General features: G+C 40.7%; 1 protein-coding gene across 1 annotated transcript; it reads right to left on the reverse strand.

Moving 5' to 3' along the window:
• Positions 1 to 5369: 5369 nt before the first annotated feature.
• LOC119719744 lies at positions 5370 to 17246 on the reverse strand. The gene is made up of 2 exons (XM_038189239.1): positions 15736 to 17246; positions 5370 to 5710 (listed from the first exon to the last, which is right to left on the reverse strand). The coding sequence occupies exons 1-2, from the start codon at positions 17225 to 17227 to the stop codon at positions 5370 to 5372; spliced, it is 1833 nt and encodes a 610-aa protein (XP_038045167.1). The 5' UTR covers positions 17228 to 17246.
• Positions 17247 to 18999: the final 1753 nt, after the last annotated feature.

Here is an 18999-nt window from a genome sequence, read left to right on the forward strand (position 1 = left end):
ATGTTTGCTAACATTGAATTAAAACTCGACTCAATCAATGAGCATTTGTGTCATTGTTTCAATATCTCTGGATTCTTTATACTCAAATGCACCCAAAGAAAAGCAAATTTCAGATTAGGGGCATCCTTCACAAGTCTTGCCTCGAAAAGCTCAGGAAAAAAGGCGACAAAATGTTTCCTGTGTTGTTCAATGTACATTGCAAACACCTGTGTGCCCCAAAACTGTTAACGCTGAAGGGTTACACATGTTTAAATTTTTCAGCAGAATCTTCAAGGTAAACAATTTATCCTAAGAAATGCATGACAAAGGTCCTCCCCCTCACCTAGTTAGCCTCAAGGGGGGGGGGGGGGTGCAGCAAACACGAATACATATATATTAAACAGACTTGGAAAAAACTCAACAGCACATACTTCTAGGTAACCACAGCTTTATAATTCCAATCAGCAATTCAAAAGCATCATTTGTGAGCTTTCAGGAATTTTCTACGTTTAAGTATTTTTGGCCCAGAGATTTGTTGATTCACATTCCTTGATAAGGCCCCCTAAAAAGTCTCCGGTTTCTGGTATGCGCGCGCGTCGCCGTAGCCATGCGCGTCGGCAAAATGAAAAAAAAAATTCAATGAAAGATGATGTCTCAAAACCGCCAAACTCACTGGTTTGACTGGAATCCTGCTGCTGCACAATTTTAATGTGTTTTTAGATGGGGATATGGTCGAGAATAAGCTTTATGTGGCCTCTCTGGACTCCCATATATTTGCACTAAGTTTAGTCGGGCACCATTTGCAGTCATCAGCCGACATTTGAAGCTGAAGTGTACCTTGTCGGGCATCTGGGAAAGGCGTAAACTAATGATTTTCGCTACTTTTTTTTAAGATACCGACTTAAATTAAGCAATTCCGACTTGAGTCAAGTCTAATTGTTAAAGGTCAAGGGAAGTTGATCGTGCGTGCAATGATGTGGGCGCGCGCCCAGCCTCGACTCCAGGGGCGCGTGCATGCGCGTTCCTTCGTTCCTTACACTAACCCCTGGCCGTGATGATGACGTAAGTGACGTTGACTGGCTATTCAGAGCGTAATGCGCTCGCGTGCTTTGCACGTCTCGTCGCGTACAAAGGCTGCGCGATACCTGTACGTTATGGATTATGGCAGCCTCGTTTTTGCTAAAAAAAAAACCTGTATCTGCGGTTGTAAAACGACGAAAGGGGTTACGTACCTTTAAAACAAATCTTTGCTAAAAACAAACCTTATGTTTGAAAGCATTGATTTTTTAAAAACACAACTTTCAACATTTTAAAGATGGCGTCGGTTCGTAAAACGATAAACTGCAGCCCTAATTATGATGTACCGTATTTCAGCACATTTAAATTACACAATTCAGGGGTTACGATCGCGCAAGGCAAGATGGGAAACAACATGGCGCTGCAAATTTGTACCCACGGGGCACGAGGTTGGCGCACGCTTTCTTTTTCAGCTCAGTGTGCGCCCTCTACAGCTAAAACAATGAACAGGCCTACAGATTGCAAATGCAAAGATGCGACGAACCTTAGACAAAAAAAAAAAATGAAAATTGACATATGTTTTTGACATATTTCTAGCAAAAAGGTGGTATTTTACTCTACAAATTTCCGGTTTTTTAATGGTTTCTGCCCTGACCACATAGTAGGTCGGATCGGGCTAAAAGTTGGTGTGCGCATTGCTCATCAGGACCCACAAGCACAGCAATTTTTATCAAATTAATATGACATGAGGTAAAAAGTGCGTTGGTCTGACATGGAATGAACCCTATACACCTTTAGAATTTCCCTCTGGAGACCCTTTTTAACCTATTGTGCCGGGTCTCCACAAGGCACCAGATATCCGTTCCTGATATGGCTCATAGAAGAAACGCCTACACAAAATTTTGGGGTAGCGTAGATTAAACAGCTCAGCATATCCAGGGAAGTATTCGACCTGGAAATCACACAAATTGTAGCTTATCGCTCTCCACCGAGTTGATATACAAAAAAGTGACCCCCAGACAGTGTACATGATTCTTTTGTGTGGGTGTTTTGCTGTGGCGAGGGTTGCATGATTAACCCCAAAGCCATGCAAGGTAACAATAAGAGCTCGACCAGACCATGAACTCAAACATAGAAACGCTGCCAGCCTTTTGAAATTTCAAAAGGTAAATCGCTCAAAACTTGCTGTGCGGCATAATTCGACCGACAAAGGCGCTGGGAAACTTGTGAACATGGTGGGATAAATACAAACACACCTGCCGTCACTGCGCACCTAACTGCCCGCCAATGGACATTTCAATAATAAATTCATGATAATAATGCATGCATAGAGATGGCCTTGGCGGCACAAACTGTGAGGGGCCCATTGGAAATGTATGGGGCCACTTTTTTTCACCGCCATTTTCTCAAAGGTCCTTCAAGTATTTTTAAGGCAAAACCTAGCGGGCTTGTCCGTACTTGGTTGGCTCACTCGCTCTGTGACGAAACAGTCTTTACGATCACAGACATATGGACAGATCGTAAGGCCTTTTTTCTGTCCCACTCGCTCGGTTAAAAGAATGCATACACCTTAAAGTTAAAAATCGTAACAGGAAAATGTTCCTATACTACGACCATACCAGACCAGACTAGACCAGACTAGACCAGGCACCCCAAAAAGACCTGAAAAGAAGAACATATGCTTTTCATATCAAAGCCTTTTCCTTTCATGTTGAAATTCCTCTTACAATTCATTTGTATACAATTGCCATTGCCTAAAGAGCAAACTATTAATCAATCATACTTGCTTCAGAACACATTTATTTTCTTTTTTAAAGAAATAATAAAAAATGTCTTAGATTTGGGTTGGTCACCAATTAGATATAGCAGTTCTTTCACCCCATTACTTTTGTTTTAATCCCGGCCTTGACTGTCGAATAGACATGCTTCATTAGGTTTTGTGACAGCCAGATGACTTATTTACTTTATGCATTATTTTGTTTGAGACTCCAGCAGGAAGGCCAAAGTCACTAAGGGAGACAGGAAATGTAGTCCCTTCGTTCCAGAGTTCCTGGGGTCAACACAGTAGAGACAGAAAAGACCTGTGCAGGCCCATAACAAAGTATACTTCGTAGCTCGGCAGCTAGCTATTATGATTCGGACGAAGTCAACCAAAACAGACGCAGTAAACAAGATATGAAGCTATTGTGTGCCTATTGCAAAGCTAGAAACACGCTGAGAACTGCAATTTGCCCACGTTGATCAATTCTCCTTTGGACATCGAATGACTTGCAGCCCCTGCTACCCCCAGACTACGAATTGTTCTCACGACCCGATACATAAACTAGTTCAAACATCCTGACAACATGCATTGTCCTTTTTGAGCCAACGGTTCGCAAGCCAGTGCAAAAGCACCAGGTTAGAAACAAGTTCAGCCGTCAAACACTCTTTCCCGAACTACAAGGCAAGTGGTTGTTCCTCTCATTTTTTAAAAGACAACAAAACGCGCTATTACGTAGGTTCTGAAATGTATCACTATTGTTCGACGGGGATTCATCCATCAGGATTCACAAAAGATTCTTGTACTACTCAAGAGCAACATACACTGTGAAAGCATGTTCCTTTTTAATAAAGTTTCACTCCAAACAAAAATCAAGTCCCTTACAAAAACACCATCACGCCATAATTATTCGATGAAACCAGTTACACCTTCTACTTTAAAAGCAATTATGAACCAGCTGAACTTGTTAAGGGGCCATCCATTTTCGGTCATTATCACGAGCGTACAAACTACATGCCGAGAAGGGGTTGGCAAGCAACGTTACCCTTTTACAAGGAATTAAAAATGACGGTGGGAACCAATGGGAGAAACCGTCATTGTTCCCTTTTCATTTTGTACGCTACCGAATGGGAGGGAGGGTCCGGCAAAATGAGTACAGTTTGTACGCTGGTAATGGTGATGGGAATGGAAGGCACCTGAATATGGGATAATTAAGTGGCAATTACCGGAAAATCTGCCCGATTTTAATCGGATTAGGGAACTTTTATCAAAACTGGTCATTCAATCAGTACTAAATTCACAGTGAAATGTATTATTCTGGCTGGCATCTTTCAGAAGATAAAACCAAAAGTCCATTATAGTTTTTAAAAGGTGTCTCCAGCGGACCCGACTTTTAAAGATTTAAATTTTACTGTATACATGTATAGTGATTCTTGGTTGGCGATAATTTTAGATTTTAATACCACAGTTTTACTTAAAACAAACTGCTGTATGGAGCTTTTTCAGAAAAATTATATTAATTTTGCCTCGGTGTTAAAAATTATTCCATGCCCTTTAAATAATAACTGTGTTTAAATGACAGCAATAATTACAACCACAACAAATTGCATGTAGGCTACGAGTAAAAATGAATGCTATATGTAAACTAAATATGCAATCGGTGAACTGAAGCTAAACTAAAATGAGACAGTTAATATAATATATTATGCAGTAGCAAATCAAAACTTGATAAGAACTCGCCTCTTTCGTACCTAAACTATTCTCAAAATTATCAAGCACTAACAAACTGGTTATACAAACAGATCTTATTTTTTTTTAATCACAAATCTTCCAACATCACAAACAGCTAAAAATTCCTTAGATCATGGTGTACACTGCATCTTCTTTGAGCATGTAGGCTACGAGTAAAAATGAATGCTATATGTAAACTAAATATGCAATCGGTGAACTGAAGCTAAACTAAAATGAGACAGTTAATATAATATATTATGCAGTAGCAAATCACAACTTGATAAGAACTCACCTCTTTCGTACCTAAACTATTCTCAAAATTATCAAGCACTAACAAACTGGTTATACAAACAGATCTTATTTTTTTTAATCACAAATCTTCCAACATCACAAACAGCTAAAAATTCCTTAGATCATGGTGTACACTGCATCTTCTTTGATCATTATACGGCAGTGGTGAGGCGTAAAATCCGTATATGTTTTAAACTCGTACAATTGCCCTTAGTCACAGCTTAATAATTGTTGGAAACTAAAACCTATCCGTTTTTCTAAACTGTTGCCAAAATCAGGTGACTTGTATGCGCAAACCAAGATTTAAATATTTCTTTTCTATTTGATATTTCACTGAGTTTTGAGGTCTGCATTCGCAACGTATTTGACGATTGATGCCCAGACAGCGCAGTCAACCTTCACTCACCGACCAATCAGAAGACGCCAAATCAATCCTTACTTTTAGTTAGTATGGATTTATCAATGAATTCAATTTATTTTTACCACAAAGGTTTACACTCGTGCTTAATTTCATCCACATTATCACTCCAACAACTAAATTAATAACAATGCGAAACCTGTACCTTATTATACACCAAACACCGAATCCTCCCTACAATTCCTGACGAGTTTTGTCTGCGTTCCTATCCTTGCGCAATCCCCTGTTTAATGGGAAAATAGCGTGCATAATCCTGTACACGGCCTGACGTTCTGTCTCTGAGTTCATTTTGACCACTTTAGGGCCTTGCTTTGGTAACTGTGTTTTAGCAGGCGCACTTGTTTTGTCAGTGATCTGTAAACTGATGATAACCCTGTCTTGATAGTCTGGAGAGAATTTGTCAGTTTTCCTCTCTGCTAAGGTATAGGCGTCGTAGGTTTGTCCGTCATAGTCCCCAATAACATCAGAATTGCCTGTGTCAAGTTCTAAAACTTTCCCGTGCAGTATCACCTTACCCTTGGTGTTTCCTGAAGACATGAAGTCTTCCACTTCCTTAAAATCGAATGAGAAGCTTTGTTCAACACTTTCCCAGCACTTGACTTCATGTTCGTTGCGAACCCAATGCCATACTTCCTTGCCCTGATTTTCGGGTCTGTTACCAATATCTATTGAGAATGAACCGTACGGCAATTCTGCAGTACCCCATCGTTATCACATGAAAACTCAAAATTACCAGAAAGTACGTAATCTTTCAAAACTGCAGGTTCTTCGACAGCGGTTACGGGAATTAGCCTCAATTCTATTGTAACTATGTCTTCTGAGTCTTGTCTAAACTCCAATTTCTTTAACTCACTCAATGTATTTGCTTCATAGGTTTTCCCATCATAATTCCCAATTACATCGTCACCAATTGTATCGTCCTCTTTCACGTGCCCGTGCAAAGTTATCTTATTATTAACCTCATCCATAAAGTGTTCACTTTCTTGAAATCTGACCATAAAAGGTTGGCGATAAATGCCACCATTTGTAAGCGAGATAGCATTAGCTCTGGCCTCCCATATTTTATAGTTTTGATTTATGTTTCTACTCCCGGCACTAATATAGAAGTACCCGTAAGGTTCATAATTAGAACCTTGCAACCCATCGCTATCGCATTGGAAGCTAAAGACGCCTGTCAGCTGGTACTCGACCAGGTTGGACTCCGAATCTTTTGTCACTTCCCCTTCTTTGACTAAGGAAATGGCACGGTTCCCACTATAACAACATTTACTCAAATCCCGCTGAGTGGATGTTTTCCAATCAATTAGATCAAAACCAAGTGCATTTCCCTTGGATATGCAGTCATCCAGGGCAAGTGCAAAATTACCATCTAATTCCCATAGATTAGATAAAACTACGTAGCTGTGATCGTTCTTGTTTTTAATATACGTATTTATTGGAAGTTTTTCATCACTACTGATTGAATAGTCATTGATTGAATTATGAACTCTGCTGTAGTCAAATAGTGGAAATGCTGGGCCTTGAATAATGGGCAGTTCCAGATCTTGCAGCTTGTCAGGGCATTGGACGCCCGTAATCTCTGCCACCAAGTCGCATACATTAAGGATGCTGGCCTGTGGTAACAAATACAACTGACCGTATAGTTCATTTCCTCCTAGGCCGGGTTCCCAAATGCTCCACGCATCGTCCACTCTCTTGTAGTCTCCTGGTTCGTTGGGGTCTTTGATCTATTCAAGAGTCAAGCCAACCAGGAACACGCCCAATACGTCTTCTACCAGGGATATACCGTCATCTATGGAAATGTCCGGCAACTTTTTGGCAAACGCGTAGATGTAGTCGATGACTTCATCCATATCCTTCGCGCCCCAAGGAGCATGCAACTTGTGATACCCCTGTTTCTTGACGAATGTTTTGACAAACTTCAGCACTAAGTCGTCTGCCAGTCCCTTTTCTTTGTCAAATGATGACATCTTGTCCGCAGGTCGACGTACTTGATACATGTCAGAGCCACTGCAAACAACGTCATCTTCTGAGGTGACATCGTCTTCCGTCAAGTCGCACGTTATCTTCACTTTCCTAGCCGATTGACCGGTGTATTCAATGGAGAAAAACCGCACCGCTGCAAACTCGATGTAGTCGAAGTTACCTCCGCTGTCAAAAATGGCCTTTGTTTCGCCGGTCGGCAGTTCAATGCTGATTTTCCCCTTGAACTCAGATCCTTGGAAAATTCCATGTGCCTTCCGAAACAGCTCGCCCGGATGGACATGTGCTTCAGCTTTTCAATTGCGGTTACGATCGATATTTGAATTGAGTCCCAGTTGACAAATAGCAGAGCACCGCTGAGCCGATATCGACTTGGGCTAGCTGCTTTTTCGCTTGGCTTGTCCTCGGCATAAGTCAGCGAAATCACCAGCAAGCTGCAAACGGCGACCAATCGCAACAACCGCTTGTAACTCACATTCGTCTTCGCCATCCTGACAACCTTTTCCAGCACCCTGAGCAAACTAAGCCCTAGTCCGTTTTCTACGCGCTTATATCACCACTGCCGCGTTGAACCTTGTGCCCCATTCTGTTAATTGACAGATCGCTGTCAGTAATGTATGGTAGCCCTGAAGGGACATCGCATATCGCAAACGTGTGCGAAATACGTATGCGATGTCGCAATATTTATCGCGAATATGTGCGCACACGTATGCGATGTCGCGAAATTTATCGCGATGTGTGCGCACACGTATGCGATGTCGTGAAACAATTCGCGAATATGTGCGCACACGTATGCGAATTTGTTTGCCATGTCGTGAATTTTATTGCATACCTTGTCGCATACCTTTCAGTAAAATTCCTAATGAACTGGGGAGTTGTAGCAGCTAGTCTGGAATCTAGACGTACTGTTAGATATAAATAGGGTCTGACTAACAAATCTTGCTACTTGCGCAACTTTGAAATTTGCGCGCGCATGTTTCAAACTTGCGCGCGCAATTTTCAAAGTTGCGCAAGTAGCAAGTTTGCGTTCGACAGTTCTAGTAGTAACGATTGCACGAGGAACAGCGTGCGCGCGAAGGTTTATTAGTCAGACCCTATTTATATCTAACAGTACGTCTAGATTCCAGACTAGCTGCTACAACTCCCCAGTTCATTAGGAATTTTACTGAAAGGTATGCGACAAGGTATGCAATAAAATTCACGACATTGCAAACAAATTCGCATACGTGTGCACACATATTCGCGAATTGTTTCACGACATCGCATACGTGTGCGCACATATTCGCGATTAATTTCACGACATCGCATACGTGTGCGCATATATTCGCGATGAATTTCGCGACATCGCATACGTGTGCGCACATATTCGCGATTAATTTCACGACATCGCATACGTGTGCGCATATATTCGCGATGAATTTCGCGACATCGCATACGTGTGCGCACATATTCGCGATAAATTTTGCGACATCGCATACGTGTGCGCACACATTCGCGATAAATTTCGCGACATCGCATACGTATGCGCACACGTTTGCGATATGCGTTGTCCCTTCAGGGCCACCATAGTAATGTACACATTATGATCAGGGGTGCACTCCAGGCCAGGCTGCTGATAAGGCCAACAAAAAGTCTCCGGTTTCTGGTATGCGCGCGCGTCGCCGTAGCCATGCGCGTCGGCAAAATGAAAAAGTTTTTTTTTTTTTCAATGAAAGATGATGTCTCAAAACCGCAAAACTCACTGGTTTGACTGGGATCCTGCTGCAAGGGCGGATCCAGGAAAAAAAAAAAAAAAAACGAAAACAATTTTTTTTTTTTTATGTGACATCGCAATAAAGGCAGGCAATGAGCACACCACCATCTTTTCCTAAAAAAAAACATTGGTTAAAGTGGTCAGAAATTGCCTCAGGTCGCACCACAGAGCATCAAGAATCCAAAAAAATTTCGGGGCCCTTAAGCGGGCCCCGAACCCCACGCCGTAATTTTTTCGACCCACTTTTTTGGGGGACCAATTTTTTTTTGCCCCTTCCCCAAAAATTGTGTTCTGGATCCGCCCTTGTCCTGCTGCTGCACAATTTTAACGTATTTTTAGATGGGGTTATGATCAAGAATAAGCTTTATGTAGCCTCTCTGGACCCCCATATATTTGCACTAAGTTTAGTGGGGCACCATTTGCAGTCATCAGTCGACATTTGAAGCAAAAAAAAAACAGGTAAAAAAAAAAAGCCGCGTCGCCGCACCACTTTTTGGGCAAGCTCCATACCAGAAACCGGATACTTTCTTTTTTGGGCCTAATGCCCCATTATGCCTAAAGTGCACAATTTTGGCTTCCCATTTCAGAACCGAGCCCAATCTAATGCATTTCTGGGAGTAATTAGCGCCTCTGCGCTCTTATCTGAGATAAAGTAGGTATCCGTTACACTGGGTGGAGCCCAGGACTAACCGACATTATTGCCACTTCAGGAGTGGTTATTATTAGTTACGCAACCACACAATAAGCCGCATCATTATGCATGACAGATTGCAAATGCGAAGATGCGACGAACCTTAAGACTAAAATTTGAAAATTGAAATGGTTTTGACATATTTCTAGCAAAAAGGTGGTATTTTACTCTAAAAATGTCCGGTTTTTGTGGTTTCTGCCCTGACCACATGGTAGGTCGGATCGGGCTAAAAGTTGGTGTGCGCATTGCTCATCAGGACCTACAAGCACAGCAATTTTTATCAAAATCGGAAGACATGAGGTAAAAAAAGTGCGTTGGTCTGACATGGAATGACCCCTATATACACCTTTAGAATTTCCCTGTGGAGACCCTTGTAACCTATTGTCCTGGGTCTCCACAAGGCACCAGATATCCGTTCCTGATATGGCTCATAGAAGAAACGCCTACACAACATGTTGGGGTAGCCTAGATTAAACAGCTCAGCGGCATATCCAGGGAAGTATATTCGACCTGGAAATCACACAAATTGTAGCTTATCGCTCTCCACAGAGTTGATATCCAAAAAAAGTGGGTGTTTTGCTGTGTCGAGGGTTGCTGATTAACCCCAACGCCATGCAAGGTAACAATAAGAGTTCGACCGGACCATGAACTCAAACATAGAAACGCTGCCAGCCTTTTGAAATTCCAAAAGGTAAATCGCTCAAAACTTGCTGTGCGGCATAATTCGACCGCCAAAGGCGCTTGGAAACTTGTGAACATGGTGGGATAAATACAAACACACCTGCTGTCACTGCGCACCTAACTGCCCGCCAATGGACATTTCAATAATAAATTCATGATTATGCATGCATGGCATAGAGATGGCCTTGGCGGCACAAACTGTGAGGGGCCCATTGGAAATGTATGGGGCCACTTTTTTTCACCGCCATTTTCTCAAAGGTCCTTCAAGTATTTTCATGGCAAGACCTAGCGGGCTTGTCCGTACTTGGTTGGCTCGCTCGCTCTGTGACGAAACAGTCTTTACGATCACAGACATATGGACAGATCGTAAGGCCTTTTTTCTGTCCCACTCGCTCGGTTAAAAGAATGCACCTTAAAGTTAAAAATCATAACAGGAAAATGTTCCCATATTTCGACCATACCAGACCAGACTAGACCAGCCTAGACCAGACACCCCAAAAAGACCTGAAAAGAAGAACATATGCTTTTCATATCAAAGCCTTGTTCTTTCATGTGGAAATTCCTCTTACAATTCATCTGTATACAATTTGCCATTGCCTTAAGAGAAACTATTAATCAATCATACTTGCTTCAGAACATATTTATTTTCTTTTTTAAAGAAATAATAAAAAAGGCTTAGATCTGGGTGTGAAGGGTCACCAATCAGATATAGCAGTTCTTTCACCCCATTACTTTAATCCCGGCCCTTCGAATAGACATGCTTCATTAGGTATTGTAACAGCCAGTTGACTAATTTACTTTACGTATTATTGGCTTTTCCGCTTATTTGCGGAAAAGCCTTTGTTTCTGTACTTATTTTTTTTTATTATTTTTTTTTTTTGGCTTTTCCGCTTATTTGCGGAAAAGCCTTTGTTTCTGTACTTATTTATTTTTTTTTTTCCTCTTGGGACTTCCAACCAAAATGCCATAGACTTTGTGCACGTTTTTTGTCATCGGCACTTTTTGCATAAAGCATACTCATATAACATTGAAACTTTACATAGTCAAAGAACATATAGCAAAGGTCTTTCGCGAAGATAGACGCAATGATGACGTCATCATGGGTCATGTGACGTCATCTTAAAGGTGCATACTTTAGGGCCCTATATCGCGAGAATGGTAAGTCTAATTTGGTTCATACTTGGTATGTAGGTAGACCGGGATGTGTTATAGGTAAAAATTGGGAGACGTCATGATGACGTCATCGTGTGATTTTATAAGAATTTTTGAAGTTTTGGACCCTCAAACCATATCTTATCAACGGAACATGGTAAATTCAAAATTCTTTTTGCAATGGGTTTGTTAGGTAATGCATACTTGGACCAAAAAAGTGAAAAGTGCATGACGTCATGATGACGTCATCAAAAATGCGATTTTTGTATTTCACATATAAGGGTAAGTCTGATCGTCTTGAAACTTGGTGGATATGCAGATACAGTTACTAGTATGCAAAATCCGAAGTGACGTTATGATGACGTCATCGCTTGATTTGTTATAATTTTTTAAAACTTTGACATTTTCTTCTACTTGCAAAATTGTACATGAAATTGGATCATTATTAACTTTAAACTACGCACAGTACAAGGCCCTTCGGTAAAGTTGGTCTTAAACAAGTCACATCATAATGACGTCGTCATTAGTCATGTGACCTCATCTTACAAATTATAATTTAATCATTTTATACCTATCGTTCTAGCAAGCCAATTGGGCTGAAACTTGGCAAATATACAGTTATGTGTATGTCATATTTAAAATGAAAAATACGTCATGTTAACGTCATCATTATTTTTTTAATTGATTTTTAATGTATATTATTTTCAAAGTTTCATTACGTTTTTCAATTGACAAGTTCGGAATTATCTTGAATCCGATCAATTCCAAACTTCGAAACAAATTTAAAAGAACCAACCTATAGCCAGATTTTCCAGAAATTTAAAGGAGACTTTTTAGTATAAAACGGACGAAATCACGTAATTCCCGATTTTGGGCAATAATGCGCACGTACAGCAAGTATTCCTTTCGCCAACAGAGGGCAGCATATACATTTAATGGTTAGTTTTGTTTAGCATTCGGCAGCTATAAATGCAATGCAAGTTAAACATTAAATGTATCTGCTGCCCTCTATTGACGTAAATTATATACTCACTTGGCTGTACTGTACGCACTTGGCTGTTGCCACTCAACCGTGTGTGCATGGCTATTGCCGTTGAAATGATTTGCCGCCCTGTATATTTTTCTACTATAGAAGTTAACTACGCCAATGTTATTGATTGCAATGATCTATAGCCCTCTACCCGTCTATTTTATTTACTTTTCTATTAGTAGAAAATGTCGTTATTAGTATTTGAAGTTTTGAAATATAAGGAGTCATGATTGCATCAGATTGTGCAGACCAGTAGTTGCTCAAAATGGCATTAGTATGGTAGGCCTATATGTCAGAAGAGGGAAAAACATATCTGTATGCTACATGTTGTGGAAAACAAAAACACAAAAATACGGACAACGGAAAAGCCGTGTGCTCTGTTCAAAACAGACGCATAACTCTAGTTTTGTTTGTGCCTCTAGCAGGAAGGCCAAAGTCAGTAGGGGAGACAGGAAATGTAGTCCCTTCGTTCCAGAGTTCCTGGGGTCAACACAGTAGAGACAGAAAAGACCTGTGCAGGCCCATAACCAGTGGCGTAGCCACGGGGGAGGGGGGGGGGGGCCGTGGGGGCGAACGCCCCCATGAAACCTTGTCGCCCCCCTTCCCCCACTGATCGCGAGATTTTGAGTTTCAAAAAAATTATCATTGATCTACATGACGCCCCCCCCCCCATGAAATGTTCCAGCCCCCCCCCCAGCGCCCCCCCCCCCCCCCCCATCGAAATGTTCCTGGCTACGCCACTGCCCATAACAAGGTATACTTTGGTATACTTTAGCCAGATTTTCCAGAAATTTAAAGGAGACTTTTTAGTATAAAACGGACAAAATCACGTAATTCCCGATTTTGGGCAATAATGCGCACGTACAGCAAGTATTCCTTTCGCCAACAGAGGGCAGCATATACATTTAATGGTTAGTTTTGTTTAGCATTCGGCAGCTATAAATGCAATGCAAGTTAAACATTAAATGTATCTGCTGCAGTAAACAAGATATGAAGCTATTGTGTGCCTATTGCAAAGGTAGAAACACGCTGAGAACTGCAATTTGCCCACGTTGATCAATTCTCCTTTGGACATCGAATGACTTGAAGTCCCTGCTACCCCCAGACTACGAATTGTTCTCACGACCCGATACATAAACTAGTTCAAACACCCTGACGACATGCATTGTCCTTATTGAGCCAACTGTTCGCAAGCCAGTGCAAAAGCACCAGGTTAGAACATGGAGCAAGGAAAACGGAAATTAAGCCGGCAAACACTCTTTCCCGAACTACAAGGCAAGTGGTTGTTCCTCTCATTTTTTAAAAGACAACAAAACGCGCAATTACGTAGGTTCTGAAATGTATCACTATTGTTCAACGGGGATTCATCCATCAGGATTCACAAAAGATTCTTGTACTACTCAAGAGCAACATACACTGTGAAAGCATGTTCCTTTTTAATAAAGAAGTTTCACTCCAAACAAAAATCAAGTCCCTTACAAAAAAAACATCACGCCATACTTATTCGATGAAACCAGTTACACCTTCTACTTTAAAAGCAATGAACCAGCTGAACTTGTTAAGGGGCCATCCATTTTGGTCATCATCGCGAGCGTACAAACTACACCCCGAGAAGAGGTTGGCAGGCAGCGTTACCCAGGCCTTTTACAAGGAATTAAAAATGACGGTGGGAACCAATGGGAGAAACCGTCATTGTTCCCTTTTCATTTTGTACGCTACCGAATGGGAGGGAGGGTCCGGCAAAATGAGTACAGTTTGTACGCTGGTAATGGTGATGGGAATGGAAGGCACCTGAATATGGGATAATTAAGTGGCAATTACCGGAAAATCTGCCCGATTTTAATCGGATTAGGGAACTTTTATCAAAACTGGTCATTCAATCAGTACTAAATTCACATTCTGGCTGGCATCTTTCAGAAGATAAAACCAAAAGTCCATTATATAGTTTTCAAAAGGTGTCTCCAGCGGACCCGACTTTTAAAGATTTAAATTTTACTGTATACATGTACATGAATAGTGATTCTTGGTTCCCGAAAATTTTAGATATTAAATACCACAGTTTTACTTAAAACAAACTGCTGTAAGGAGCTTTTTCAGAAAAATTATATTAATTTTGCCTCGGTGTTAAAAATTATTCCATGCCCTTTAAATAATAACTGTGTTAAAATGACAGCAATAATTACAACCACAACAAATTGCATGTAGGCTACGAGTAAAAATGAATGCTATATGTAAACTAAATATGCAATCGGTGAACTGAAGCTAAACTAAAATGAGACAGTTAATATAATATATTATGCAGTAGCAAACCACAACTTGATAAGAACTAGCCTCTTTCGTACCTAAACTATTCTCAAAATTGTCAAGCACTAACAAACTGGTTATACAAACAGATCTTATTCTTTTAATCACAGATCCTCTAACAGCACAAACAGCTAAAAAAATAGTTAGATCATGGTGTACACTGCATCTTTCTTTGATCATTATACGGCAGTGATGAGGCGTAAAATAGCCGTATATGTTTTAAACTCGTACAATTGCCATTAGTCACAGCTTAATAACTGTTGGAAACTAAAACCTATCCGTTTTTCTAAACTGTTGCCCAAATCAGGTGACTTGTATGCGCAAACCAAGATTGAAATTTTTTTCTTCTTGTTTTTGATATTTCACTGAGCTTTAAAGTCTGCATTCGCAACTTATTTGACGATTGATGCCCAGACAGCGCAGTCAACCTTCACTCACCGACCAATCAGAAGACGCCAAATCAATCCTTACTTTTAGTTAGTATGGATTCATCAATGAATTCAATTTACCACAAAGGTTTACACTCGTGCTTAATTTCATCCAGATTATCACTCCAACAACTAAATTAATAACAATGCGAAACCTGTACCTTAGTATACACCGAACACCGAATCCTCCCTACAATTCCTGATGAGTTTTGTCTGCGTTCCTATCCTTGCGAAATCCCCTGTTTAATGGGAGAATAGCGTGCATAATCCTGTACACGGCCTGACGTTCTGTCTCTGAGTTCATTTTGACCACTTTAGGGCCTTGCTTTGGTAACTGTGGTTTAGCAGGCGCACTTGTTTTGTCAGTGATCTGTAAACTGATGATAACCCTGTCTTGATAGTCTGGGGAGAATTTGTCAGTTTTCATCTCTGCTAAGGTATAGGCGTCGTAGGTTTGTCCGTCATAGTCCCCAATAACATCAGAATTGCCTGTGTCAAGTTCTAAAACTTTCCCTTACCCTTGGTGTTTCCTGAAGACATGAAGTCTTCCACTTCCTTAAAATCGAATGAGAAGCTTTGTTCAACACTTTCCCAGCACTTGACTTCATGTTCGTTGCGAACCCAATGCCATACTTCCTTGCCCTGATTTTCGGGTCTGTTACCAATATCTATTGAGAATGAACCGTACGGCTCGTACCAATTCTGCAGTACCCCATCGTTATCACATGAAAACTCAAAATTACCAGAAAGTACGTAATCTTTCAAAACTGCAGGTTCTTCGACAGCGGTTACGGGAATTAGCCTCAATTCTATTGTAACTATGTCTTCTGAGTCTTGTCTAAACTCCAATTTCTTTAACTCACTCAATGTATTTGCTTCATAGGTTTTCCCATCATAATTCCCAATTACATCGTCACCAGTTGTATCGTCCTCTTTCACGTGCCCGTGCAAAGTTATCTTATTATTAACCTCATCCATAAAGTGTTCACTTTCTTGAAATCTGACCATAAAAGGTTGGCGATAAATGCCACCATTTGTAAGCGAGATAGCATTAGCTCTGGCCTCCCATATTTTATAGTTTTGATTTATGTTTCTACTTCCGGCACTAATATAGAAGTACCCGTAAGGTTCATAATTAGAACCTTGCAACCCATCGCTATCGCATTGGAAACTAAAGACGCCTGTCAGCTGGTACTCGATCAGGTTGGACTCCGAATCTTTTGTCACTTCCCCTTCTTTGACTAAGGAAATGGCACGGTTCCCACTATAACAACATTTACTCAAATCCCGCTGAGTGGATGTTTTCCAATCAATTAGATCAAAACCAAGTGCATTTCCCTTGGATATGCAGTCATCCAGGGCAAGTGCAGTATTACCATCTGATTCCCATAGATTAGAGAAAACTACGTAGCTGTGATCGTTCTTGTTTTTAATATACGTATTTATTGGAAGTTTTTCATCACTACTGATTGAATAGTCATTGATTGAATTATGAACTCTGCTGTAGTCAAATAATGGAAATGCTGGGCCTTGAATAATGGGCAGTTCCAGATCTTGCAGCTTGTCAGGGCATTGGACGCCCGTAATCTCTGCCACCAAGTCGCATACATTAAGGATGCTGGCCTGTGGTAACAAATACAACTGACCGTATAGTTCATTTCCTCCTAGGCCGGGTTCCCAAATGCTCCACGCATCGTCCACTTTCTTGTAGTCTCCTGGTTCGTTGGGGTCTTTGATCTCTTCAAGAGTCAAGCCAACCAGGAACACGCCCAATACGTCTTCTACCAGGGAAATACCGTCATCTATGGAAATGTCCGGCAACTTTTTGGCAAACGCGTAGATGTAGTCGATGACTTCATCCATATCCTTCGCGCCCCAAGGAGCATGCAACTTGTGATACCCCTGTTTCTTGACGAATGTTTTGACAAACTTCAGCACTAAGTCGTCTGCCAGTCCCTTTTCTTTGTCAAATGATGACATCTTGTCCGCAGGTCGACGTACTTGATACATGTCAGAGCCACTGCAAACAACGTCAATTTACCGATTGCATATTTAGTTTACATATAGCATTCATTTTTACTCGTAGCCTACATGCAATTTGTTGTGGTTGTAATTAATGCTGTCATTTTAACACAGTTATTATTTAAAGGGCATGGAATAATTTTTAACACCGAGGCAAAATTAACATAATTTTTCTGAAAAAGCTCCATACAGCAGTTTGTTTTAAGTAAAACTGTGGTATTAAGATCTAAAATTAATCGCGAACCAAGAATCACTATACATGTACATGTATACAGTAAAATTTAAATATTTAAAAGTCGGGTCCGCTGGAGACACCTTTTGAAAACTACATGCATGTATAATAGACTTTGGTTTTATCTTCTGAAAAATGCCATCCAGAATAATACATTGCACTGTGAATTTAGTACTGATTGAATGACCAGTTTTGATAAAAGTTCCCTAATCCGATTAAAATCGGGCAGATTTTCTGGTAATTGCCACTTAATTATCCCATATTCAGGTGCCTTCCATTCCCATCACCATTACCAGCGTACAAACTGTACTCATTTTGCCGGACCCTCCCTCCCATTCGGTAGCGTACAAAATGAAAAGGGAACAATGACGGTTTCTCCCATTGGTTCCCACCGTCATTTTTAATTCCTTGTAAAAGGGTAACGCTGCCTGCCAATCCCTTCTCGGCGTGTAGTTTGTACGCTCGTGATAATGACCGGAAATGGATCGCCCCTTAACAAGTGCAGCTGGTCCATATTGCTTTTAAAGTAGAAGGTGTAACTGGTTTCATCGAATAATTATGGCGTGATGGTATTTTTGTAAGGGACTTGATTTTTGTTTGGAGTGAAACCTGTTTATTAAAAAGGAACATGCTTTCACAGTGTATGTTGCTCTTGAGTAGTACAAGAATCTTTTGTGAATCCTGATGGATGAATCCCCGTCCAACAATAGTAATACATTTCAGAACCTACGTAATTGCGCGTTTCGTTGTCTTTTAAAAAATGAGAGGAACAAACACTTGCCTTGTAGGTCGGGAAAGAGTGTTTGCCCGCTTAACTTGTCTCTAACCTGGTGCTTTTGTACTGGCTTGCGAACAGTTGGCTCAATAAGGACAATGAATGTCGTCAGGGTGTTTGAACTAGTTTATGCATCGGGTCGTGAGAACAATTCGTAGTCTGGGGGTAGCAGGGGCTGCAAGTCATTCGATGTCCTAAGGAGAATTGACAACGTGGGCAAATTGCAGTTTTATTTTTTTTTGGGGGGGGGGGGGCATGGCCCCCTTTGGCCCCCCTGGATCCGCCCTTGGTAGATTACATAATTTATTAAAGTTTTAATTGCTGTTATATCACAAACAGCTTGATAATATGTTGCATAACCTCAAATTAAACAGTTATAATTTTAAAACATGCCTTTATCCTGTAAAACTTGAGACACAACTCTTTTTATTTCATAGAAACAAATTTATTTACAATGTAATTGGTTCCAAACAATATAAATTTTACAAAACAATTACAATTTGGCTATTCTCTTGTACATTAAATATGCGGGAACATAATGGTCATTTCTCTGTCAGTCAAGGGGCCCTCCTACTGGCCACAGTTATTGTTTCCATATGGATATCCACAACGCAAGAATTCTGTCTTCTGAAAATGAAACTGTTTCAAAATAACATATTGAGATATTTAATAGATCTTACTTCATTTCGGCCTATTGGAAAAATCTTTTTCTTGAAAAAAATTATACCTAGGTTTTCAGTCCATAAAACAGAC

The sequence above is a fragment of the Patiria miniata genome, unplaced genomic scaffold, assembly GCF_015706575.1.
Source record: "Patiria miniata isolate m_02_andy unplaced genomic scaffold, ASM1570657v1 HiC_scaffold_8, whole genome shotgun sequence".
In the NCBI taxonomy this organism is placed as follows: domain Eukaryota; kingdom Metazoa; phylum Echinodermata; class Asteroidea; order Valvatida; family Asterinidae; genus Patiria; species Patiria miniata.